Here is a 24,912-nt window from a genome sequence, read left to right on the forward strand (position 1 = left end):
GTGAGGTAGCATAGGGAACAAGGCATTTGGATTCATTGGATTTTGATTTAAAAACAAAAGAGGAAGAATAGGGTGGCTAATTGGCTAGCTATGGTTGGTGGGGAACCAGATAAGGAATGGATTCCCTTTCTCCTAATCCAATATCACAATGTTCCTGCATCACTCTTTTTTCTCTTGTTTTTGTTTATTCCGATTCCTGATTTGCAAGCAGAAATTCATGCTCATTTAATTTTTTATACTAATGAGTTAATCCATGACAAGGAAGTGTTTTGTTGCACAACCTGCTACATTCTATATCTGACAAATGAATCAGTATACATCAGCTGAAGTTCTACATTTCACAAATGAAGAACTGAACATGAGTTTAAAATAATAATATTATTTTCTGGGAGTGATCAGCCTTTAATTAACTGATCATGACTGATATTCTCTGATTTGTGTTATCCAGAAACTTAAAGTAGGCATATCTCCATGAACTCTTTACCAGTAAAGGGCCACAAAAGCCCCAAAATCCCACCACAAATCCCACAATCACGCTCACATAGAACCATAGCTTATCATGACTGTCTACTTCCTCTTTTTCTTCTTCAACACTGACTGTTGGCTTTGAAGAAGTACTAGTTCTGTCTCCTGGACACTTTGTGAGGAGAGGAACACCACAGAGCAGTGGATTAACCATGTAAATTGACGAGTCCTTTAGTGTTTGGAGCTGACTACCTGATGGAATCCTCCCTGTCAGATTGTTGTAAGATAAATTCAAGTGAGCTAAGGAAGTGAGAGAGGACAGAGACTGAGGAATTGGTCCTGAGAGATGGTTGTGTGACAAATCAAGAGTTTCCAACCATCTTATGTTTCCAATATGTTTCGGGATACTTCCACTCAAATCATTCCTTGATAAGTTCAAGATTCCCAGAAAATAAAGAGTTGAAATTTTATCTGGGATTTCTCCTGAAAGATGATTTCCTGAAAGGTCCATGCCATTGACAAACACAACGGTTCGGCTATACTCTAGCTCCCTTCCTTTTGTCCTCACTACCACATGTCCATCGTAGGAAATCCCAAATCGTCTTTGAACATCATGGAATATGTCATAGCTGCCGTTAGCCAAGGCCTGCAACTCATTTATACAACTGGGAATATTACCTGATATGTTATTGTGGGAAAGATCAAGAAAATGAATATAAGCAAGACTGCACAATTCCGGAGGAATATTCCCAGTGAGGAAGTTCGATCCAAGGAGTAGAATAAGAAGTGATGAAAGACTTTCTCCCATCCATGCTGGCACATTGCCGGATAACCTATTGCCTCCAAGATCCAAGATCATTAATGCTGAACAAGTTCGCAGAACAGTGGGAATTTCCCCCTGAAGATCATTGTTGCTCAACAGCAGTGCATGGATGGATCTTAAGTTACCCATCGATTCTGGAATTTCCCCCGATATGTTATTGTTTGATGCATCTAGAGCCCACAACTTTTGCAAATTATTCCAGCAATCAGGAAGCTGCCCAGAAAATCTGTTACCTCTAAGGGAAAGAACTGATAAATTCATCATTTGGCAAATGGATGTTGGGATACTACCATTGAGGAGGTTCCCTGAAAGGTCTAGTTCTAATAAACTGGGCATTAGCTCACCAAGATTTTCAGGTATAGACCCCGAGAATAGATTATCCCGAAGATCTAACAAGTTGGCATTTGTGGACCAAACAGGAACTGGACCTTCAAACCGATTTGAACTCAGATCTATCAAAGTTAAATTAGGAGACACTAAGTGGTGTGGTAGCTCTCCCCTGATTTGATTCTCGGATAGATCCAAATAGGTAGCTTGAGAAGCCACCGTAGCAAACCATTCTGTTGGGATCATGTCAGAGATTCCTGTATTTTTAAGGACAACAAAAGTGAGCAAGTCTTGACTCTGAAGCCATGCTGCAAAAGCAGGGCCAACCATACAGTTCTCAATGTGAACAGATTTGAGCATGAAGGGTGGGAACCAATCATAGGTCACATTGAACACAAGGGACAAGGTTGAGTCTGTGTTCTCAAGTTTTATACTTTCCAATCTAGTGAGGTTTTTCAAATGAGTTTCTGTCAGAGTACCGCTCCATTTGTTTAGCTCCAGATTCAACTCGACTAACTCGAACAGTTGGCCGAGGCTTTCGGGGATTGTCCCGTTCATCTCATTCTCAGACAGGTCCAATGTTTTCAAGGATAACAGATTTCCAATAGATGTGGGGATGGAACCCCAAAAGAAATTGGCTGACAGATCAAGCTTTTGCAAATTCGTCAGTAGTCCCAATTCTTGAGGCAATTCCCCACCCATCTTGGTAAATCTTAGATCCAATGACACTAGTCTGTTTGTTGGGCAACCATTGAATGCACCCAAAAACTCATGAAGGGTTATGTTGAATTCATTACCTGAAAGATCCAAAATCTGTAAGTTGCAAAAACTCCCGGGAATAGGAGCAGTGAGCTCATTTAAGCTTAGATCAAGTATCTCAAGACTGGTAAGATTAGCCACCCAAGTTGGGAATGAAGTTCTGAAGAAATTGGTTGACATATTGAGGATGCGGAGAGAAGTGAAATTCACCAAAGCAAGATCAAGGTCGCTGTCTTCAATATCGCAGCCGGGTAAATGTAACTCCAACAGAGAAGGAAGCTTATTAATTGTCTGCAACCAATCTCTGGATGTGTTGTAAAGCATTACAGATCCCAAGTTAAGATAGTCCAGAGAGGAGAGACCTGATAGCCAGTGCAGGGACTTGGCTGTCAACTGCACATCAGAGTAAGCATTAAGATCTAAGTACTGCAAGCGTGTCAAATTTCCCAGTTGAGGTGGAATCTCTCCGGCAAACGAAGCCGAAGCAAGATTCAGATACCTCAAATTTTTGAGCATACCAAAGAAGGGAGGAATTGGGATGCCTCTGAAATAATTCAAGCTTAAGTCCAAGTAATTCAAGAACTCCAACTGAAGCAAAGAAGAACTTATGTTACCCCCCAAACAAGACTTTCCATCAAAATCTTCAATAAAGACTGTGTCTCTAGAGCGGAGTGGATTACTGAGGTTGATACTGGTGACATGAGCCGTCCGATTATCACATATAATGCCTGCCCAATTGCAACACTCTTCACCAACCCATGAAGAAAGTCTTTTTGAAGGATCAGTCAAACCTTGCTTGAAAGCTATAAGTGCTTCTCTTTCTGTCTCAATGCATTGGAGAGCATCAGCTGAACACAAGAAAAGCAAGCAGACTACCAAGGGAGAGATAAGTTTGAAGAGAAGATTCAGGCGCACCCCCATTTCTGAAATCAAGCAGATAAACTCTCATATGCACCATTGTCAACTCTTTCTAAGCTTTTCAGGATTTCTGAATTCTTCAGACAATTTTTGGATAATTTAGAATAAGTATATTTTACATTTTATTTCTAACTTAATCCTATAATTGCTAGTAAAACATCCGATAACTATTATCTTAAAGATCAAATTATACAAAAAGAAAAACAAAGCAAAGATTATGTATCTTGAAGATGGAAGGGATATTGATTTTTGCGGTCAACAAAAAGCTGTCGAAAAATAAATGATTGGTGTAAGAAGACAGGTAAGAGCCACAAAGGTCCTGCTCAATCGTCCTCTTAAGCCCCAAGTCAACAACTCATACAGTCTTGGTTTTTTGTTTTTTTGAGAAAGAAGTTCAAATTAGATTTTTAAAGAAAATTGTGATGCCATCAAATGCTTCCAAAACAAAGTGAAACGGTAACGCATATTGCATTGCATGAAAATTCCATGTTAGCATAGTTTTTAATATTAATGGTCAACAATTAATACTTCAAACCCCACATACACTTCTGACATGAACAATAACTATATATATATATATATATATATATTTGTGAAATATCTACAAATATATCCATCAAAATAGGTAATAAAAATATGGATGAGATGAGCCCAAGATGCCTGTATAAATTCTTTAGGTCTAATTTTTTGTTTTTTTTTTTGGAAATAATTATATACGACAAAAGTTGTATTACTTTGGTGACGAGGAAGTACCGAGTTTTCTTACATTTGTTAGGCACTAGAAATTAATTTAAGTGTGCAGAACTAATAAATTAAGTATAATATAATCGTTGTTCTTTTTTTAAAAAAAAAACTAATAATAAATCAAAAGAAAATAAATGTCATAATAAACATATTGCCCAAATTAGAAAAAAAAAAAACAAAATAAAAAGTTAAATCGTTGCCATTAATAGTATTGTATTCTACCGTACACAAATTATAATTTCAGTAGAGTTTTGCATTTAACAATTTTAGTTTTGATAGTCAATAAATATTCACTTTAATGTAATTTTAATTATGTATTAGACGGTGAAATCGTGACAGCGAACATAATTATAATATGACAGTTTTGATTTCAATATAGTTTTTAATTACAGAGTTTTCTAAGATATTACTGGAAGTGCTTGTCATTTTCTCACCATAATTTCCAGGCCAAATAAATTAAGCCAATTTATGGCATAGATTTTTTTACAAATGACATATATTTGTATTTTTTTTTTGATTAGTTATAAATGGTGTAGATATATAATAAACAGGATAATACAAATTTGTTACGAGATTAAAATAATTTAGATATTTAATTTAAACCAATAAAAGTTTGACCACATAAAATTTCAATGAAACTAAAATAATGTACTATTTTAATTTCATTTCAAATTTATGTGAAGCAAAATTTTTATTTTTAATATCTTTACGTTACTTTCAAGTAAACTAATTACGTACATAAATTTTACTAAGTTTCTGAATTTCTTACTATAATTGTAAAGATTCGTTTTTTCAGGAGAAATGTATCATCACTATAAATGAATATTTAATTCTCGACATTTAACAAAATACAGAACTTAAAAATAGTTTTATAGAAGAACATTTTACTCACTGAACGAGATAATATTTTAGGACTAGAAAAACTGAGTTCGCCCTAACTGTAGATATGATAATTCCCATATGCTTTGGAGTCCCGTCATCGTCCTACCTAATCTTGAATTTGTTCTTGGATTTCCTGTTCTGTAAGACATAAATGATCAATGGTGATCTTATAATAATAATAATAATAATATTATTTTCTATTTTTATCTAATTAAAAATAGATTAATGATTTTAATTTATTTAATAAAAATATGAGATGATAATAATTTATATGTTATTTTTAGAATTTATTTATTTTAGTTTCTTTACTACTTTTATAACCTCTTCAAAACTATATAAGAAGATTTCATTGTAAGAATTAAGCAGAGAAGAATGAAAGTTATTTTATCTTCTTCAAAGGTAAACTTTCTCTCAATTTTTTATTAACATCTGTTTGAGAGTTGTCGAGTTCTATCACTCTCATATGGATTAGATTGGTATCAGAGTATTTTAATCCTACCTGTATATGGTTAAGACTCAAAGTGGTTACAAGAAGATCAGAGAACTATTTTCTATTCTCAACGTTCACCGAAGACCTTCAAGAAGAACCATAAGTGTTGAGTCTATTATAATAGCACAAGATTTTATTGTAGTCAATTTAGTCAAACAAATCGCTAGTCTGTCTAAACATATGACAAAAGTTATGTCTTGGATGAAGGATCAATCACGTGATGATTCTGACAAAAACTCCACGGAAACAATTAAAAGTCTCGATTCGAGTTTAAGAAAAAAGGAAAAAAAATCAATATCCTCAAAAAGAGGAAGATGAGAGGCTGCCAAGCCCTTTTAAGGTAGAGGCAAAAATAAACATTTCATCATATGACGGTTCAGTTGATGCTGAAAAGTTAGATTCTTAGATCAATCAGCTGGAGACTTACTTTACCTTATATAGGTATAGTAGTGAAGACAAGGTCTCATTGGCAAGACTAAAACTGACAAGTTATGCTTTAGCATGGTGGAATTCATATATACAAACACATGAGGGTGAAGAAATTTCTTGTGATAATTTTTTGGATCTAATCAGAAATTTTTTTTTATCCAATAGGCTATTAAGAAGATCGGTGGAAGTGATGACACAACCTACGCCAAAAGTGAGACCAATCAATGCAAGAATATACCACTAAGTTTAGACGTCTAGCTGTAGCGTTAAGAGTTTTAATGGATTCACCTGAGATATTCATGAAATACATCTCAGGACTATTGCCACGTATAAGTAATGAGATCTCCCTTTACAAACCAAACGACGTATCTAGCATAAGTATGATCGCTATGACCATCAGGAAAAAAAATAATCGTAACGAAAAATTCTTTGAAGGCTTAGGATCAGGCTCATCAAAATAGAAACATTTTAAGAAGGCTACATTAGTTTTATCGTCCTCATCATCAACACTAAATGCTAGAATGTATTGTGATTATTGTAATACCGATGGTCATACAAAGGAGAAATGTTAGAAGTTGTACCCAGAGTTGCACCTAAAGAAAAGACCAAAGGGTAAAATCGTGGCAACAACAACTTGTGATAATGAACCTATAGTAGTTGATAAGGTTCAAAGAGCATATCCAAATTTATCTCTAACGGCAACGCCAAAAGTTCTGGATTCAGAGTCACTTACTAAGCATGATGAACTAGAAGAGTTGTTTTTCCTAAAAATCTAAGTAAAATAAGAGGTGATTATTGTCGTGGCGGATAATGTAAGCCAAAGAAATCTAATTTATGAGCAACTAGTACAAAAGTTAGTATTGTCCACGATCCTTCACCCTAAGTCAGACCCATTAGGTTGGATTTTTAAAGATGTGGGGCTTCAAGTTAATCGACAATGTACCTTTTAGTTTGATATGACTAATCAGTTTATCGATGAAATTACATGTGATGTTGTCCCTTTTGATATATGCCAGGTACTACTTGGAAGTCTTTATTTAGAGAATCGAGATGCCATTTATTATCGCGGAGCTCAAAGAATTCAATTTACTAAAGAACAAAGGAAATATTTCTTTTCTGATGAAAAGATGAAACAAACTGTTGATTTACTCACTACATGTCAAGCCAAGTGGATGATTAACTTGTCCAAGAAGTTTGTGTTACTATTTATACGACTTTCTAAAGATGAGGGATGCACGGCGACAATCATTAATCCAACTCATGTGGCTATTGCTAGGTCATCTCAAATAAAGGAGAAAAAGGAGTTAACATAATTGTGCGGAGAATCCCTTGACCTGTTCTCTGAAGAACAAGGTTTACCATCAAAGCGGGAAGTGGAACACGAGATTCAACTCATCTCATATTCATCGCTTCCGAATTTAAGCATGTATCGATATTCTATAATAGAGAATGAAGAAATAAAGAAGTAAGTGTCTGATTTGTTTGAGAGTGGTCTTATAAACCAAACAATTCACCTTGTGGATCACTAGTGGTTCTTGTTCCTAAAAATGATGGTGGTTGGCGTATGTGTATGAACTACTGTACCTTGAACAAAATAACAGCAAAGAATCGATACCTTCTTCCGAGAATAGATGATATTCTAGATCAATTGAAACATGTCTATTGTTTCACAAAGTTGGATTTAAAATTTGGTTACTATCAAGTACGAATCCGAGAAAAAGATTCTTGGAAGACGGCTTTTAAGACAAATCAGGGTTTATTTGAGTGGCTAGTCATGTCATTTGAACTTTGTAATGCTCCTGCTACATTTATATAGTTGATGAATGATGTCTTGCGACCTTTTATTGATCAATTTGTCATTGTGTATCTTGATGACATTTTCATCTATAGCCGTATTTGAGAGGAACACCTAGATCATTTGAGAAAGATATTCGAATTATTATAAAAATACGAACTCTGCTTAAATAAGAAGAAGTGTGAGTTTAGGCAGAGATCATTATTATACCTTGGATTTGTTGTGGGTAATGGTGAATTGCAAATCAACCCAGGAAAAGTGAAGGCTATTAAAGAGTGGCATCGACCAACAAATGTTACTGAAGTTCGAAGTTTTATGGGTACTTGTCAATATATTAGAAAATTTATTCAAACTTTTTTTATGATAGTTTCTTCCTTACATGAACTAATAAAGACAAATCGACGATTCGAATAGACTAGAAACATGATGACACATTTCATCTTTTGAAAAAAAAGATATGTGAGACGCCTGTTTTAGTTCTACCAAATCTACAAAAGCATTTTGAACTTGAGGCTGATGCATCTGAATATGCGATGGGTGCTGTTCTAATGCAAGAAAGAAGACTTATTACTTGTTACTCTGAATTTTTTCAAGGGTCTCAAAAGAACTATCTGATGTATGATAAAGAGTTGTTTGTCCTACACCAAGCCATAAAACATTAGCGTGTGTATCTTTTGGGTAAAAAAATGGTAGTTTACACTAATCATCGACCCCTTCAATACCTTCAAACACAGTCGAAGTTACAACAAATTCTTCACATGAAATAGATGACCTACCTTCAATAATTTAACTTGGTAATCAAGTACAAATAGGGGGTTCAAAATAAATTGCTTGACATGTTATCTCAACCGCCGATAACAATACTTTGCTTGTCTGTTGTGATGGAGATTCAACTAAGTGTACATGAAGAATATGTCAACATATATGACTATGATCTAAAATTTTCTGATATTGTGACTATGGTGAAAATGGAGAAACCATCAGAGTTTACATTGTAAGATGGATTACTCTATAAAGGATCACAACTATTTGTTCCAAGAAAAGTAAATCGTATACAATGGATGTGAAAAACTCATACTTCAAAAGTAGCAGGACACTTTGGAGTAAACAAGACTGTATAAAATCTTCAACGTTATGTCTATTGGCCCTGGATGCAACAAGATGTAACACAATTTGTTAAAATGTGTTTGCTATATAGCACTTCAAAGCTATCAAATAAAAAGATTCGACTTTACACACCATTACCAGTTCCAAGTAGATTATGAGAAAATATATCTATGGATTTTATGGGAGGTCTACCAACTACTAAACAGGGATATAACTACCTATATGTAATAGTAGATAGATTTTTCAAGATAATAATATTAATACCATGCAAGAAGACCATCACGGGAGAAGAAACATCGAAACTTTTCTTTAGACATGTCTGGACACATTTTGGACTACCAACCTCTATTGTTTCAAATCGTGATAGTCATTTTCTTGGAAGCTTCTAGAGATCATTGTTGTCTATGATGGATATGAAATTGAACAGAAGTACAACTTTTCATCCACAAACTGATGGTCAAACTGAAGTTGTCAACCGGACCATCGTACATCTTCTACGAGGTTATAATGCTCGATATCCTAAAACTTAGGATGAGAGCTTACTATATCTACAATTTGTATTTAAATGAGCTATTCATAGCTCAACTAATAGGTCACCATTTGAAGTTTGTCTTGGCTACTTACCACAAAGCCCATTTCATATTGAGTTTACACTTGAGTCAATATCAAAAGAAATGCAGGATAAGAACAGTTCAGAGAAGATTCAAAAGTTCTTAGAATGTATTCGACGGGTTCATGGTGAAGTAGAAAAGTAGTTGCAGAAAGCTCAACAAAAATATAAAGCTAGACATGATCAACATAGAGTAAAAGACGAATTCTAAGTAGGAGACTTAGTATGGCTACATTTGAAAAAGGAAAGGTTAAAATGAGAAGGCAAGAAGTTGAAGCCTATTCATTATGGTCCTTTTAAGATCCTTAAAAAGACTGGTGATAATGCATGTCAACTAGAGTTACCTAGTTACATAGAAATATACTATGTGGTCAATGTCAAAAATCTAAGACTTTTCGAACCCTCTATGTTGGATGATGAACCTAAAGAAGTTATACCTTCAGTGGAGGATTTTCACATCGACAATGAGACCTCGTTACTGGAAGATATTATTGATGCAGAACCTAAGATCAACTAACGTGATAAAAATTTTTGCATATAATATTAGTATTCAGAATCATAAAACTCCCAATAAATTCTCTATACTTGACCTACATTCAACACGTGAATGTCAATTAAATTAATTGGGATAGTTTGAATTGATTAAAAACGTTACAAGTAGGAACTTGATAAGTTAAAAATCAATTCGAAAGAAAATTGATAAAACTCCATAAGAATTTAATTTGATAAGTTGAATCAATTCTCATTCAACAAGAAGGTTGAAGAAACCTAACTAGTTGAAAACTAAAACTTTATAGTTTTATTATTCTCAAACTTGATTCCTTACAATTGTAAATTGAAAACCTATTTATAGAGTAGACCATGTACATTACAAGTAAATAAATCTCCTAAATTAATGGAAGAAATTATAATAAAAATTAAATATCGTCTTGAATAAGAAAATAATAAAAATTAAGAAGATTTTAACTATAATAGACTAGATAGTATATTCTCTTTTTAAATGAGAATATTTTGATTAATTATGGAGGAATTACAGAAAGTAAATATGAATAATTAAGGTTGGCCATTAAAAGAGCAAGGAGGCAACCCATATCTTTTCTAAATCGTGAGATTTAGTTCTTTAAAGAATGATATTTGATTTTCTCTTTCTTTAAGATATTATATGATTTAGAAAGAAGTCTTCTCTCTTGATTGATTCTCTCTTTAAAGAAATTATGTTCTCTATCCTTGTCACATCAACTATTCTTGAAAGGAATATTACAGAAACCCGTAAGGGAACACGAGAAGCATTTCGTGTTAAAAAGAAAGGATAAAAACCTGATGCATCAAAATGGTTCACTAGAGAAATGGGAGAATCAATGTTTCCCAATATCAAATTTTAAGATCCAACAGGAGTTGGAGTCCTCTAAAGGAAAGGGGAGTAATGATCAAGGGTGATCTTATAATAATAATAATATTATTATTTTAATTATTTTTATTTTTATCCATTTCTATTTTTATCTAATTAAAAATAAATTAATAGTTTTAGTTTATTTACTAATCACCATCAATAAAAACATGTGTCCCCCGTGAAAGGATCATCAAACTCACCTTGACCGAAAATTTAGTCACCCACGTGCCGCTCCCTCTATGATAATTGATTTAACAGTATACTAAATCAAACACATCATATAGCAATTATTCTATACTTCTCATCTATGTCTTTTTATTCAAGTTAATTTTCACAGCTTATCTAACTTTTCTTTTGATATTATTTCGATCTATTATTTCTTACTTTCTCCCTTTTTCTTTATTCTCTTCATTAATTCACAATATTATAGTTTTCTTTACAATTTTATTTTCCTTTTTCAAATTAGCTGTCATTTCTTGATAACTTTATTTTAATTTTATTCGTGTATGTTTCCTTATTTTTCCTTAAACTTACTCATTCCTTACTCACTTTGGGTTCCCTACTCCATCTGTAAGGTTTATTGAATTGTATATAAATTCTTATGGTATTTGGTGCTTTTTTTTTCATTTTTCCTTCACTTTAACTCATCCATTAGGTTGATTAGTAGTTCAGGAAGTTTAATATATTCTAAGTGTACTTGGTTTATTATTAAGGTTAGATCTCTTGGCCCTTGGATCATGCCTGTCTAATTTTAAGATTTTGCTTATTGGGTCATCTCTCTGTTTAATGGGTTATGACCTGTTTACGCCATGGATAAGGCCCATTGCCATGTCTAGTTTTTGGCCCACTAGATCTACATCTTCTTCTCCATTATCAACTCCTAAACCCTAGATTATCTATTGTCATCATGACTACCTTATAGATCTCAGGTTATTTGCATTCACAGTGTGTATTTCATTTTTAATGTAATGAACTTTAAATCATTTTGTACTTATCTTTCGAGATTAATCATTCAACAAATCATTTTACATGATTAGTTTGAGCTAAATCACAATTAGATTAAACGGTTAGATGAATTTTACCCTTCTCGGATTATATTGATGGAAATTGATTTGCAACGCTGATATTTGTCTTCTTGAGCCGCACAAGCACACACACAACAACATTGTATTGTTGCAAAACCAAATCTAAAAGGGATATACATGTTTTCGATTTCGATATGGGAATGAGAAAATAAATAATCACCTTTCATCACACTGATGGTCACGAGATTTAGAAGGGCTCTTTAGCTCCGTCGTTTCCTTTCGCCATTGCTCTTTCTCTCTCTCTCTCTTCACTTCTCTAGTCAAGTGAAGGCTAGGTTTTTTTTATGGGGTTCTAGGTAACTTTGAGCCATTAGATCCCAAAATTAATTTTTAACCGTTCGATTTTTCAGGGTGTTACAACAATAGCCTAAAGTTATTGATGTTTCAAATTCTTTGTTGTAGCTTTGGATAAGGTAAAGTTATTTAATTCTTACAGCTTTGTGTCCTACCATACCTGCATTATCTCACACATTAGTGATCAATCTATCACCTAGGATATAAAACAGAACACCATGAGGTTGGTTAAGTTTCATTCATATAGTTGATACAATTACATGTGTTAAAATTCTTTATACGAAGAACAAATGTGATATCTTTACAGCCTACTTTGGAACTGTCATCAGAACTTACAGATGAAAGACAAGTGAAAGTTGACATCCTCCATAGGCACATCCAATCAAGCTAGCTGATGAGGGATTTTGATGGTCTAGCAACAGTTTCTTCCAGCAACGGATGGCTATTCCTAGAATCCGATCTATGACTCTGCCTGACAAGCCTTTGCTTTCTTCTCAGACTCTCACGCAATGGAGTAAAGAAATCATGCTTCAGGGCATCCTCTGCACTGATCCTCAATCTTGGGTTCACAGTTAGGCACTTGTCCAGAAGATCAAAGAATGATCTTGGTATTGTCTCAAGGATATCTCGTCTCTTTGTGTTGATTTGGCACCACTGTTTTAGGTCCATTGATGGTAGAAATTGTGTGTCATAAAGTTCCTGCAAGAGAATGGTAGTTTCTCTAGTTTAGGACATGTTCAACAAATTCTTGTTTTCACTAAATCACAGGTAATGAATGCAAATACCACGGGAAACAAGGATTCACGGTTATGCAATTTAGCTACTTCCCATAGATCTTCACTGCCTCTTAACTTTGCAATATCTTTCAGATTCCTGCTAGAAATAGTGACATTATTGCAACTTTTGAAGTACAAGGATAAAAGTAATAGAAAAGTTAAAAGGTTGTTACTGTTCTGGATCGCCAACGAAAGGTGTTCTCCCAATTATCAAATAGAGTAAGGTAACCCCAGCAGACCATATATCAATCTTGGGGCCTTGATAGGAAGATCTTAAGCAAACCTACACAACAAACTCAACATCAGGCTCTAGTACTTTTGCTGAAAAGTGAAATCTCCAAAGAAGATTCAAGTATGATAGGAGCGAGTGGCAAAGTTGGAATTTCATACATAAAATTTCCCCTGTTTTTGAACATTTTTTGTACAGCCTTTTTCCTTACAACCACAGATCCTCCAAGGACTAATAAAAGCAATACTTAATGCATTATCATATATAAAAAATCCTTTATTTTTAAATTAATAATATTTGTTCCTTTTACCATAATATCCATAGCTTAAACCAATTGATGCATCAGTGTGCTAGATGCAACCCAATGCCTCTTTAAGATTGTCACAGATCATACTCAAATCTAACTGCTATATGATAAAATTACTCAAAAAGATAAAACATAACCCTTGTTATAATCATGTAATAGTTTCTCCAAAAATTTCAGGTCTACGCTCTGCAATTTTTATGCTCCTCAAAGTCAGGGCAGTATTAGGGAAAGATAAGAAGGGGGATAGGAATGCATCTGTTTAAAAGCTTGAATAGAACTAATTACAAACCATTACCTCTGGTGCCCGGAATCCTTTGGTTCCAGCACAAGGGCCCTCTTTCTTTGACTTTCCATCCCCTAGGAAAGACAAAAGGGGTTAATCTTTGAAAGTGTAGTTATGAAATACTAGTCTTGGTTCTTGAAAACAATTACTTATTCTATTTCCTTTAAAAAGTAAAAATGGAACAGAAACTGTTTGGTTGGTAGAACAGAAAAATATTTCCTAAAAATGAAACAGAAAACATTAGAAAACTAAAAAAAATATTTAAATTATTGTCATGATTTTTATTACAGAAACAGTTTTCTTTAACTAGCAAACATGTTTTCTGTTATTGTTTTTATTTTTATTTTTTTATAAATTCAAAACTAGAAAATGTTTTAAGAAACAAATGCAACCTAAGTTTCCTAACTCACTACACAAAAGCATACCTTTACCCTTTATAAAACCAGCTCCAGCTACAGCCAGACTGCTTGAATGCAGAGGCATGGGAGTAATATAGAGAAAATCTTTATCCATTTTCTCACAAGATGCAGCAATCCGCTTTCTCATGGGAGCTGAAACATGAAATACTTCACGATCTTGAGTAGTCATCACTTCTTGCAAAAGATTTATCAGCTCCTTTCTTCCTTGGCATGGAAAAGGTTCTCTAAGCCTTTCTGCAGAAGGAGTCTTTGTGCTTGTCACATCCTTTGCTGAGGTTACACCTGAGCCGTCTGCCCCTTGGCTATTGAATTTATTCCATCTGCTCAAGTCGGTATGTACCCTTGTTTCCCCTGTAGCCCTTTTCTTCAAGTTCTTCAATGTCAAATTTGATGCAGAACCTTTGTTTCCATCATGATTGACATTTATTGATTTAGAAGTTGTGAACTTCTTGCTACTAGTAGGAACCATGGATTTGGCATTGTTATGAGTATGATCAGAGCCTAAACCAAATCCTAGCTTTGATTTGTCTGCAACAAGGGAAAAAAAAAGCTCTATCAATTATTGTTTTCCAACAGTTTCTCAAAAAGAAATATTGTTTTCCACATTGAGCGGCCGAGCAGAGAGCGCAGACATGGAAGTATTATGGTATGTAAAAACTGGAGGAAAAGAAACTTACAAGTAATCCTATACTTCTGATGCAGATCCTGTTAAGAGAACAACAGAATACTAACCATATGAGTCTAGTGAAAACAGAATGAAAGGAGGGAAAACAGAACTAGAACCAAATAAGAAGCATAAAATTCCAAGGAGTGGCCATCATAAGGTGATACTCGACATAGTAAATCTCCAGATTTAGGCTTTCCCTTAGCAAGTTCCAGTTGCACTCGTAGGAATTATCCTAGTCTACACATGCTCATTTCTTAAGGACCACTCTGAACTAGCTCAAATGAGCCCCAAACATCTTGCCACTTGCTTCTTTCCCCTACATCTCCAAGGGAAAAAGTGAAAGAAAAAATTATGACTAGGAAGGTATGACTAACCACCGCAAGATTGAAGTCTATAAGATAGCCTTTGCCAGTCTTCCGAGAGAATAGGAAGTTGCCAGGCTTGACATCTCTATGGACAGTACCCTGCAGGTTTACAAATAATTGGCTGGATCATTTATTCCCATCAAAGGAAAAATTGCAGATCTGCATGGTACATAATACCAAAAGTACGAACCTGTTTATGAAGACTTGCTAGAGCTCTGAACATGCAATAACCATACCACTGTAACTGAAAAACATCTATTTCTTTCTTCAGTACCTGAAAGTTCAAGTGAAGGTAACATTAAACAGACGAAACCAAAAGCATGCCCATTGAATAATATAATAATTACCTCAGGTCTATCATGCTCTACATGCTCTAGGACAAAGCAATCAGAATTTCCACTCTTAAAACACCCTTCGTACTTTATTACAAAGCTTTTGCCCCTGGATTGAAAGAAAATGGCTTGTAATTCATACTAAAGTTTCTTTCCTTCAAACATAAAATTGAAGTCTTAAAATCCCCTTACCCAAAACGCTCGAGCATCCTTAGCTCATTAGTAACATGATGCTTATGTGCATTTGCATGAGGGCCTGCAGAGACATAAACAGGGATCATAAAACATAAGAGTTCAACTGAGCCCACTCTCTTCAGAAATAAATTTTGAAACAGGAAAGAACCCAATTCCAGATTCTCATCTAGCACACTGACATCCTATGAAGTCTAAAATGTCTAATGCATTGAAAATTGATGAAGTTATCTATATACCAAGAAAATCAAATAAAGTAGCTCACACCCTCTTTCACATAAATCAGTGATTCTTCTTCAGTCTTTGATCTTGCATGCTCTGACAAAGATGGCAGACAGACTACTGTTTCTCATAAAAATAAAATGTTCAGGTTTCTGCTCCAACAAAATCTTGGCAACTCACATGATTCTGGTAAGATATTTATCCCTAAGCATCATCTTAACAGCCTCCAAGAGTTCTTGGAGTCATAGAGTTGCAGATTCACACATCAGCTAGTATAGTCATGGATTCTGATACGTATTAAACAGTTATTGATGCCATACAGCTAATTAGGATATAGCTATTGTGAGAAGTAAAATAAATAATTCTTAGATTTATACTCTGTATATATACTAAATTCGAAACATATAGTATATATGATATCAACAACTCCTTAGTACAGAGATGCCCAAGAAAAGCAATATTAATCACGTAAGATCATGTCTTCCTTACATTTAATGGCAACTGTATTTCCATCACTTTTCCTCCTTGCTCTATAGACAGTGCCATAACCACCTGCCAATTGAAATTTATAAGGCCATAAATGAACCCATAATAAATTACAAGGCAAGAACAAATATCGAAGTTTTATTACCTGAACCTTCTTCTTCTTCTACAGTATAAGCTTCAAAATTTGGGAATACACTTTGCCTTGCAGAATCCTGTAAAGCAACCATCATTGACATAGGCAATAATTAAAAGAGAGTTAAATGCTTACGCCTACTGAATCAGCTAAGTTTTAAGACAACACAATAACAAAATACTAAGGAATTTACATCCCACATTATTATAAGCAACAAAGTTGCAAGATAGATCTCACCTTGGATGAAATAGAATTAAGGACTCTCTTTGTTTCTTTACTCTGTATGTTCTTAGGATTTTGTCTTGATTTTTGAGTTATTTTGGTTGACATTTTATCTATTTTGCTTAGCTGCTTTTGTTGGGGTTTATTAACAACTTCCTTATTCCCTGGAGACTTGCAGGTATCTTGCACTAAGGAAAACTTGCATGTATCTTGCACTTGTGAAGCCACCACATCCTGATCCGTTGCATTTGTTTCAACTGAGGGCTGGGGCAACTGTCTAGTAATTGATCCAACATACAAGGAGTCATTCAGCATCAATGGACTTAACAAGTTACTGGGCTGTGCATTCATGCCCTTGATGATGTTACCAGTTAAATGATGGGCCATCTGCATAGTATTAAATTTATCAAAAATAAAATAGTATTAACAGAGAGAACGAACAGGGAGGATAACACATCCCTCCAAATAGAGAAAAAATATAAAATTTGATTAAGCAGCATAATATAACTCTTAGTGTGAAGCAGCAATCTCAAAAATTGATAACCTTGTGCTTTGTGAATATGTGCCCCAAAGAAAATCCTTGACAAAGGGAATTTGACACCAGAATTCTTTTGCTTAGAAAATTTTGAGAGAGAGAGATCATTAAAGCAAGACCAAAGAGATCTTTAATCTTCTGAGAAAAACAAGAACATTTAAACAAGGTACCAAGTGATGCCCTCGATTACACATTAAGAAAAAAGTCAAGATACCAATGAGCTTCCTTAGATCTTATTCACCAAGGAGAGAACAACCATAGAGAAAATATGTCCTAAACCAATAATCTTCAGTTCCATCATCAAGAGAGCATGTGCCCTGAAAATTATTCTATTCCATTCCTTCCCAACAACAAAATAATGTCCAAAGGAACAAGGGAGAAAACCTTCTTCCTAGACTTCTCAGCTCATAAACCATCCTTATGTCATCTACCACTGTGCCTCTAACAACTAAAGCCAAGTTAATGAAATTAAGGGCAATCACACAATATTCTAGCCTATGAATAAGAAAGATAGAGATGGACGAGAAATTGCTTCTCATGAAGACAGATAGAGCAACCATAAAGAAAATACTTAAAGACTAAGCAATAAGAACCATAAAAAAATGGATAAAAATATAACAATAAATAGTAATAAATGCATAAAGGCATGTCCAAGTATTTTTAGAATGAGAATTATTTACAAATAATTTCCGAAGTTCAGAGATTTCAGTTGAAACCAAATTTTTTACATTAACTTTCTGTAACTAAGACAAATGTTTTGCCACCTTTTGCTGAATTAAAAACAAGATGTTGGCATTTTATACCGGGAAATACAGTGTGACTTCTTTCAAGCAAAAATAAAAAACAAGAACAAGATGCATCCATCTGCTTCTAAAGTTGACCAATGCCTCATGTGAATTCAAAAACCAAGCATTTCAAAGTCCAGGCGGACAACTACTTTAATGATCCTTCACTGTATTATTCTGGGAAATACAGTTCATTTTCTTTCAAGTTAAAATAAAAGTCAAGAACTGATGCATCCATCTTCTACAAAAATTTACCACTGCCTCCAGTGAATTTAAAATCCAAGCATTTTAAACTTCAGGCAGACAACTACTCTCACAATCTTGGGATAAGTTTGAGTTTCTTTAAAAAAATAAATCCACAAGGATACTGTACAGTAACATAAACCATTTTTAACGTCAGCATCGTTCATAACCAAAAATCAAATAAGAATCTAACAAGATTCCCAGAAGAATAAAAACTAGTTTCTTTTTTACTTCCCACATCATACAATTAACTTTTGTTGGTCAATTACATACCAATTTCCAATATTAAACATGAAAAGAAAATCTCTTGCTGTATCGTATTTGCAACTAATAACTATAACTGCACTAAACTATTCCAACAAAAACTCTAGAATCAGACTGAAAAGAGTACCTTTGTCCAATCAATTCGAATCCTTTTTGATAATGGCATTTTCGGTTGCCCACGCTCCTCATTTTCTGGAATAAAAACCACGATTAAATGGATAGAATAAAATTAATATTTAGAAGTAAACGGACTAAAGCAATTATTCGTAGTACCATTTATCAAACTAAAAGGAACTCGTTTGCGCTTCCTGGCACTCCAATTTATGAAATCCTTAACCTGCCTTGCACATGCAAGAGAACCCCAAGAAAGTGTAGCTGATAGGTTATCGCTTGTGAGAGAAATTGGCGAGTTAGGAATTGAGCAGAGAAACCCAACAACCGAGGGAGAAGCTTGGAAGAGAGTGCATCGAGATGCAAGCTCGGAAAGTGACATCGGACCGCCCTTGGAGAGGAGGAGAAAGGCAATATACCAAGCATGTTGTTGCCACTCAGCGGTTGTACATGGGGAGATGGAATGTACCACAGAGAGGGCAGATGAGATTTCCATGGAAGAGAGTAAGAAAAATCAGAAATTTGAGATACTTGTATTCAGGAAAAAGGAGGCAGAATCTGTAGAGGAAGTAGCAACCTCAGTGAACTTCCATGTCGTCAAAAAATAAAAAAACAAGACAATAAGTTCCCCAAAAATCTAATTTACAGTTGGACTAGACAGCATAAAAAAAACTAACATAAATGCGACGTAAAACTTCTGGAAATTGTCTGATTAAAAAGAAAAAAACTTCTGGAAACTAAGATTGGACGGAAAAATGCAAGCATCCTCCCTGAAGTGCTTGATAATTAATCAGGCTTACTTAAACTGACCGCACCCAAATCTTAGTGGTCGCGTGAAAATGACATACATAAATTCGGCCAAAGGCTACGCCAGAAAACTAAAAAATAAAATATGCTATTCTTCAACCAATTCGTCCAATGATGTTCCTTGAAAACCTTCATATCAACTCATTGTCAAGTTTCTCAAGAGATCAAATACGAGATAATACATTTAAAATTTAGCATTTAGCAGTTAAACCTGATGCAATATCCCTTAAGAAAAAATAACAGCGAGCCCAATCACCTAATAAATCCAGGTTGCAGAAAGATGAATAATGCTAGGCCAAAATGGACGACACATGAGGGACGCTAAGAAATAAAGGATTTTGTCTACAGATTATACGAGTGAGAAATCTGCGATAAAACAAAACACGCCCCATCTCCATCAGTAAATTGTGAATTCAGATTCACAACCCGCAGATTCCATGGATTACCTTATTCACAGCAAGGCCTTTGGTACCTCTGTGTCGTTATAAGCACGAATGACAAAAATGATGATCTCCACGGACTTGCTGAACAGAACTTGTACTAGTCAAGTCCTTGTACACCTAAGTAGCAGCATGTGAAGCGCTTGTTTAGCGACGGATCTGCAAACCAGTGAGCGGAAACAGGTGGAAAGAGAAGGAATCGGAAATAGCTACAGCCGACAGCGGCTGAGGCGGGTGAAGCAGTAGATGTCGCTTGAGATGTGATTTCGTTTTCTTTTGGTTTTTCCCCTGGTTGAAATTGGAGGGAAATTGGCAAAGGGCGGAATTTTTTAAAGCTAAGATTTGGATTTTGCCGCCTACGGATGGACGGAGATGAAGATCATCGATGGTTTTACACGTGATTGAAAAAGCGTCTGACGAGGGCCCACAAAACATACATATTATGGGCTCAGTGTAGTTTGTTGAAAGTTTATTTGGTTAAAAAAATTATATATTTGTAAGAAAAATTTGTGGTATTTGAAAAAAAAAAGTATTATATAAATAATAATAAAATTTTGATAATGACAGTAAATAATTCAAAATTTAGCTTTGTTAATGATTAGTTATCTACTATTATATTTTATTTAAATATTATAAATTTAATTTTTATTAATAATGTAAAATTTATTATTTTATAAATATATAATATATAATATTTGATTCGATAAAATTAATAATTTATTTTATTAATATATTTATATCATACGTTAAATTAAATTCAGTAGTCTATTGAAATCATCGAAAATTAATATTATTTAGCTGATAATTTTTTTAATTAAAATAATTATAATTGATTAAAAATTAAATATATTATTTTAATCAAAAATCCCAATTTCATTTTGCAATGTTCAAACAGGGTAGGAAAAAAGATGATTGATTGTCATCTTAAAACATTTAAATTATTTTAAATATTTTACATGCAATGGAAAATAGAAAATGTTTATAATTAGAAAAATTATGAAATAGCAAGGGTGGCACCAAATGAAGGAGCTACATGGCCGGCCGCCAATGGCTCAAAATTTAATTATAATGTACAGTATAAATATAATTCAAGTAAAATGAGTATGCGAATAAGAAAAATTTTAACTTTATGATTTGCCTAATTTAAGTTATATGATTTTATAAATATTTTATGTAAATTAATTACAATAACACTTAAAATATGGGTAAATTTTATTTAATTATGCAGTTTAATGAAAATATGAAAAATTTTATAAATTTATAATTATTGATTAATTTAAATAATTGTTAGATTATATAAATTGATTATTTTAAAATATATAATTTTATTTGAAAAAGGAGTTAAACGTGAGAAGGTTGACAGGAGAGAGGTAAATAGAAGAAAATGAACAGAGGGAAAATGAGTAATTCAATTTAAATATTAATTACTAGCGGCGAGCACGTGCTGCACCAGTCAGATAACTTCCACATGCTTCGTCTTCATTCTTTTGCAATTAGATCCTCTGGAAATAGATAGAGATATAGATTGCAGAAGTGCTGAATTTTGTATGCAGGAAATTAGCTTCTTGAATCCATTGTCTTATTCATCTTCAATGGAGTCCTCGTTTTCCGCATTAACGGCAACAACAACAATAACAATACCAGCAACAGGGAGAGCGCTGAGACTTTTCACCATATCTAAAGCCTTAAACCGCCATTTATCCGCCAAATTCCCTCCTCTTCTGGTTCGTTCAGACCTTCCGAGCCAACTCGTCGCTCGCCAGGTTAGGTACTTGTACACGAACTGCCTTAGCAGACCGAATTCATCGGTCAATCCATTTCTTCCTTCACCGTCACTCAGGGGATTATTTGCGGCGGTTCCCGAAACGCGTCGTTGTTTGGAGCGCATATCGAACTCCACGAAGTTGTTCGGAACAGCAACAGGTGGAGGCGGTGGGGGGTTTGATGGAAAAAGCGGAGGAGGAGGCGGAGGCGACGGATGTGACGGTGGAGATTCTAATTCGGGATTGAGCACTGCGGCGGGTCAAGGGGCCTCTACATTGCCGCCGGATGTCATTATCCTTGATGTTGGTGTATGTTATTCTCTCGCTCTTTGTATACCATGTATGTTAATTTGAAATTTGTTCATACTGTATCTCTGATTGTCTATGCTTGCACATGTAATTTTAACCAAAATGAGGAATACTTAAACCGCTCAATATCTTTCCTTCTATAAGTTTGTTTGCCATTGGCTATTAGTTATTGAGTTTAGTTTCTGCATATGTTTTATGTTTTTTCCTAACCTTTTTTTCAAAAATAATTTTCTGTGCTGAACTTAATTTCTTTTATCCATCTCTGCGAGAATGTTTTATTCAGCTGCTACTTTAGTACGTTTATTGGAAAGAGGGAAGTGGAGGAAAAAGGAAATCTAGACATGGTTGCGTTCATTCAATTATTTATATAGAAATAGTAATTAATGGTAATTTATTTGAAAAAAAAGTAATTAATAAAAAAAATGGAAGAATGATGGACATTCTTCCTTCTAAAAATTTTGAATGGAGAAAAATGAGGAGAAAGGAGACTACTTTAAAATTTTAAAAGAAAATTTTCTATTTTATCCTTGATTATTTATTTCAGAGTCTATCTTATCTCTCTATTATGATGGAATATTATTGGCTGCTTTCTTTTTTCCTTTTATGAAACTAAAACAAATAAAATATAATAATAATTTATTCTCTTAAGAATCTCTCATTTTCTTTCTTTCCGCATTAGTTCTTTACTGATTTTTACTTGATCATAATGTAAATGATCTAATCGTTAAAGAAATAAAGGACGTGTCAATCAATTTTATTGCTAGTGAATGTATAACTAGTTGGGTTTCCGAATTTTATGAGTTAAAACTTTCTCTTCAAGTTAAAATTCTAGCTTTGCTACTATATATTTTATGTAGCTTTCATGTTTGATTGTCATTTTTTACTTTTGTGTCTCAAGGGGAATTTACTGAAAAATGTAGGGAATGACATGTGGGGGATGCGCAGCAAGTGTGAAGAGAATTCTTGAAAGTCAAGTGAGTACCTTTCTGTTGATGCCAATTATAATTTATTTTTGGGTCATTTGTGTTGAATGAATGTATGTTATAGAACATGAAGGAAAATATAAATGCAGTGAAATTTTTTGAATTTTTAGATATTTTATCATCATGTAATATTGAGTCTGAAAACTCTGGAATCAATTGACAATTTCCTGACTGTACTTTGTCTTTTGAAATTTTAATTGATTGTGGAACTGTATATTTGATACTCTGGTGAAAAGTATGATAGCCTGTTTATCTTATCATTCATTGGAATCAATTACCAAACGCCTCAGTCCTTCATCATGTATACCAAAAAAGCTTGAAAAGGGGTAGATATCCATCCATCACCCGAACTATGATTATTTGTTTGGTCTTTTCTAATCTTTGTTAAAATTTTTGGTGCTTCATCAGTCACTACATGCAATGTTTTGTAAAGTTCAATTCCCACTCTTGCCATAATGAAAAAAAAGAAGATAAAAACGTAACAAAACTGCAAAGTTTTGAGCAGAATGTTGCGGTGAATATAACTTTATCTTCATTTTTTATTGCAACTTGTTGCATCAATGATAGGACACTGGCGTTTTTCATTTATGGAATTTCAACCACATGCAGCACAACCCAAAGAAAAGCCATTCTTTTCAAAATTGTCAATGCATTATTTGTTCTGTGTGAACTGTTTCTTTTTCTAGTATAGAACTATACTCCTGATTGTATTATTTATATGGCAGCCGCAAGTTTCATCTGCTAGCGTCAATCTCACAACAGAAACAGCAATAGTGTGGCCTGTATCTGAAGCTAAAGTTGTACCAAACTGGCAACAGCAATTAGGAGAGGCACTTGCAAAGCATTTGACGACTTGTGGTTTTAAATCTAGCCTTCGTGGTAAGCGCTCTGTGGATATTGGTACACTAATATACTTTGGTTCTTGATCCAGTTGTCTGCTTAATTGGAAATTTCATCAGGTGTATATACCGTTTGCTTAATGTAAAGGCAACACTTTTGGAATTTCACAGGCACCATCCATTTAGAAAAGAATTATTCCAAGAATTTGTTAGTCAAAATTTGTATGTGGCCTCTCGATTCCTCTTTAATGTAGAGAGGATCACTGTTTAAACAAAATAGTAAGAGTTTGGAGGCAAAGGTCTCTAATCTTAATAAAGGAGAAGATCTCCCTTTAAACACTCTGTAATACTCATGCCAAATCAGCCAAAAGAATAGGCATAGGAATCAGGGTCATGGTTCTTGTGGTTTTTTTTTCTTCGCTGTGATTCACCATTCCAAGCCTGCAATTCCTCAAGATGAACTCCATGCACTCAGCCTTATTACAAGGGAAACACTGTTTACAAAGATTCTCATTTTCTTTTTCTTCTTTTTCTCTTTTATTTTCCGAATGAAAATGTCAATAGTACTTACAGGGTTCTAAGCATCTGAACCTATGTCATATTTGCAGTGAATTTTAATACAGTTAGATTGCTGCACACTGAAATTCTACTACTTTGACATGTCATGGACAAATTGTTGATGGTTTATTGTTGTGCTGTGTGGGAATATATTTGATGAATATTAGAGAGTGAGCTCAAGGAGGGAGTTTCCTTAGGTCTCTTCCTTCCACTGCTTGACTTGGTTTTTGTTGTAAGAATCATTCTTTGGATCTTATTGCTGAATAATGAAGCACCTAGGCTTGTTATTCGGGAGTCCTTTACTTTGATCTGCTGCATTCTTTTTTGTGTTGCTCCTTGTTTGGGTACTCAATCCACTCCTTTCTGTTTTTCATTTGTAATGCATATTGCCATTGTTGCATCTACTCATATAGTTGTCTAGTAATTGGCTTCACTTTGGTGATTGAGGATCTGTAAGCATTTAGGCTGTTTTGGATTGAAATTACCACTTTGGTAGATGAAAAGAACTATCGCAGTTATTTTGT

General features: G+C 34.2%; 3 protein-coding genes across 5 annotated transcripts in view; 1 reads left to right on the forward strand and 2 right to left on the reverse strand.

Annotated features, from left to right (window-relative positions):
• Positions 1 to 359: 359 nt before the first annotated feature.
• LOC148253255 (disease resistance family protein / LRR family protein) lies at positions 360 to 3,638 on the reverse strand. Its single transcript, XM_088206581.1, has one exon. The coding sequence runs from the start codon at positions 3,293 to 3,295 to the stop codon at positions 407 to 409; it is 2,889 nt and encodes a 962-aa protein (XP_088062707.1). The 5' UTR covers positions 3,296 to 3,638; the 3' UTR covers positions 360 to 406.
• An 8,704-nt stretch (positions 3,639 to 12,342) lies between these two features.
• Positions 12,343 to 20,299, reverse strand: LOC110816078 (Protein kinase superfamily protein). 2 transcript variants are annotated; one of them, XM_022044106.2, is made up of 16 exons: positions 19,943 to 20,299; positions 18,852 to 19,247; positions 18,706 to 18,770; positions 16,767 to 17,138; positions 16,542 to 16,608; positions 16,400 to 16,462; positions 15,689 to 15,752; positions 15,512 to 15,605; positions 15,355 to 15,438; positions 15,174 to 15,263; positions 14,810 to 14,837; positions 14,139 to 14,660; positions 13,726 to 13,787; positions 13,068 to 13,177; positions 12,904 to 12,991; positions 12,343 to 12,817 (listed from the first exon to the last, which is right to left on the reverse strand). In XM_022044106.2, exons 2-16 carry the CDS (start codon positions 19,183 to 19,185, stop codon positions 12,506 to 12,508), a joined length of 2,355 nt encoding a protein of 784 aa, XP_021899798.1. In that variant the 5' UTR covers positions 19,186 to 19,247; positions 19,943 to 20,299; the 3' UTR covers positions 12,343 to 12,505. The 2 variants fall into 2 exon arrangements, with proteins under 2 accessions (XP_021899798.1, XP_088079375.1); XM_088223249.1 differs by lacking the exon at positions 19,943 to 20,299 and adding an exon at positions 19,753 to 19,921.
• Positions 20,300 to 21,368: 1,069 nt separating this feature from the next.
• PAA1 (P-type ATP-ase 1) overlaps positions 21,369 to 24,912 on the forward strand; it is a 35,501-nt gene continuing 31,957 nt past the window's right edge. Inside the window, exons 1-3 of one of the 2 annotated variants that reach the window (XR_002539971.2) lie at positions 21,369 to 22,008; positions 22,929 to 22,982; positions 23,717 to 23,870. Coding sequence is in view for 1 of the 2 variants with exons in the window: in XM_022044110.2 (XP_021899802.2) it covers positions 21,484 to 22,008; positions 22,929 to 22,982; positions 23,717 to 23,870 (733 nt within the window). In the remaining variant the exon portion in view is untranslated. The remainder of the gene's footprint in view (positions 22,009 to 22,928; positions 22,983 to 23,716; positions 23,871 to 24,912) is intronic. The other variant, XM_022044110.2, reaches the window with a different exon arrangement.

The sequence above is a fragment of the Carica papaya genome, chromosome 6 (assembly GCF_054855325.1).
Source record: "Carica papaya isolate Zhongbai chromosome 6, ASM5485532v1, whole genome shotgun sequence".
NCBI classification, from domain to species: domain Eukaryota; kingdom Viridiplantae; phylum Streptophyta; class Magnoliopsida; order Brassicales; family Caricaceae; genus Carica; species Carica papaya.

Bases quoted from the DNA above. Each gene is read 5' to 3' on its own strand.
- LOC148253255 (XM_088206581.1), bottom strand. From the start codon at position 3,295: ATGGGGGTGCGCCTGAATCTTCTCTTCAAACTTATCTCTCCCTTGGTA.
- LOC110816078 (XM_022044106.2), bottom strand. From the start codon at position 19,185: ATGGAAATCTCATCTGCCCTCTCTGTGGTACATTCCATCTCCCCATGT. The intron at 18,771-18,851 runs GTACTACGAATA...TTTTTATTCCAG, and splicing joins TCCTTTTAGTTTGATAAATG to AAAATGAGGAGCGTGGGCAA. The intron at 17,139-18,705 runs GTACTCTTTTCA...AATACTATGCAG, and splicing joins TTCGAATTGATTGGACAAAG to ATGGCCCATCATTTAACTGG.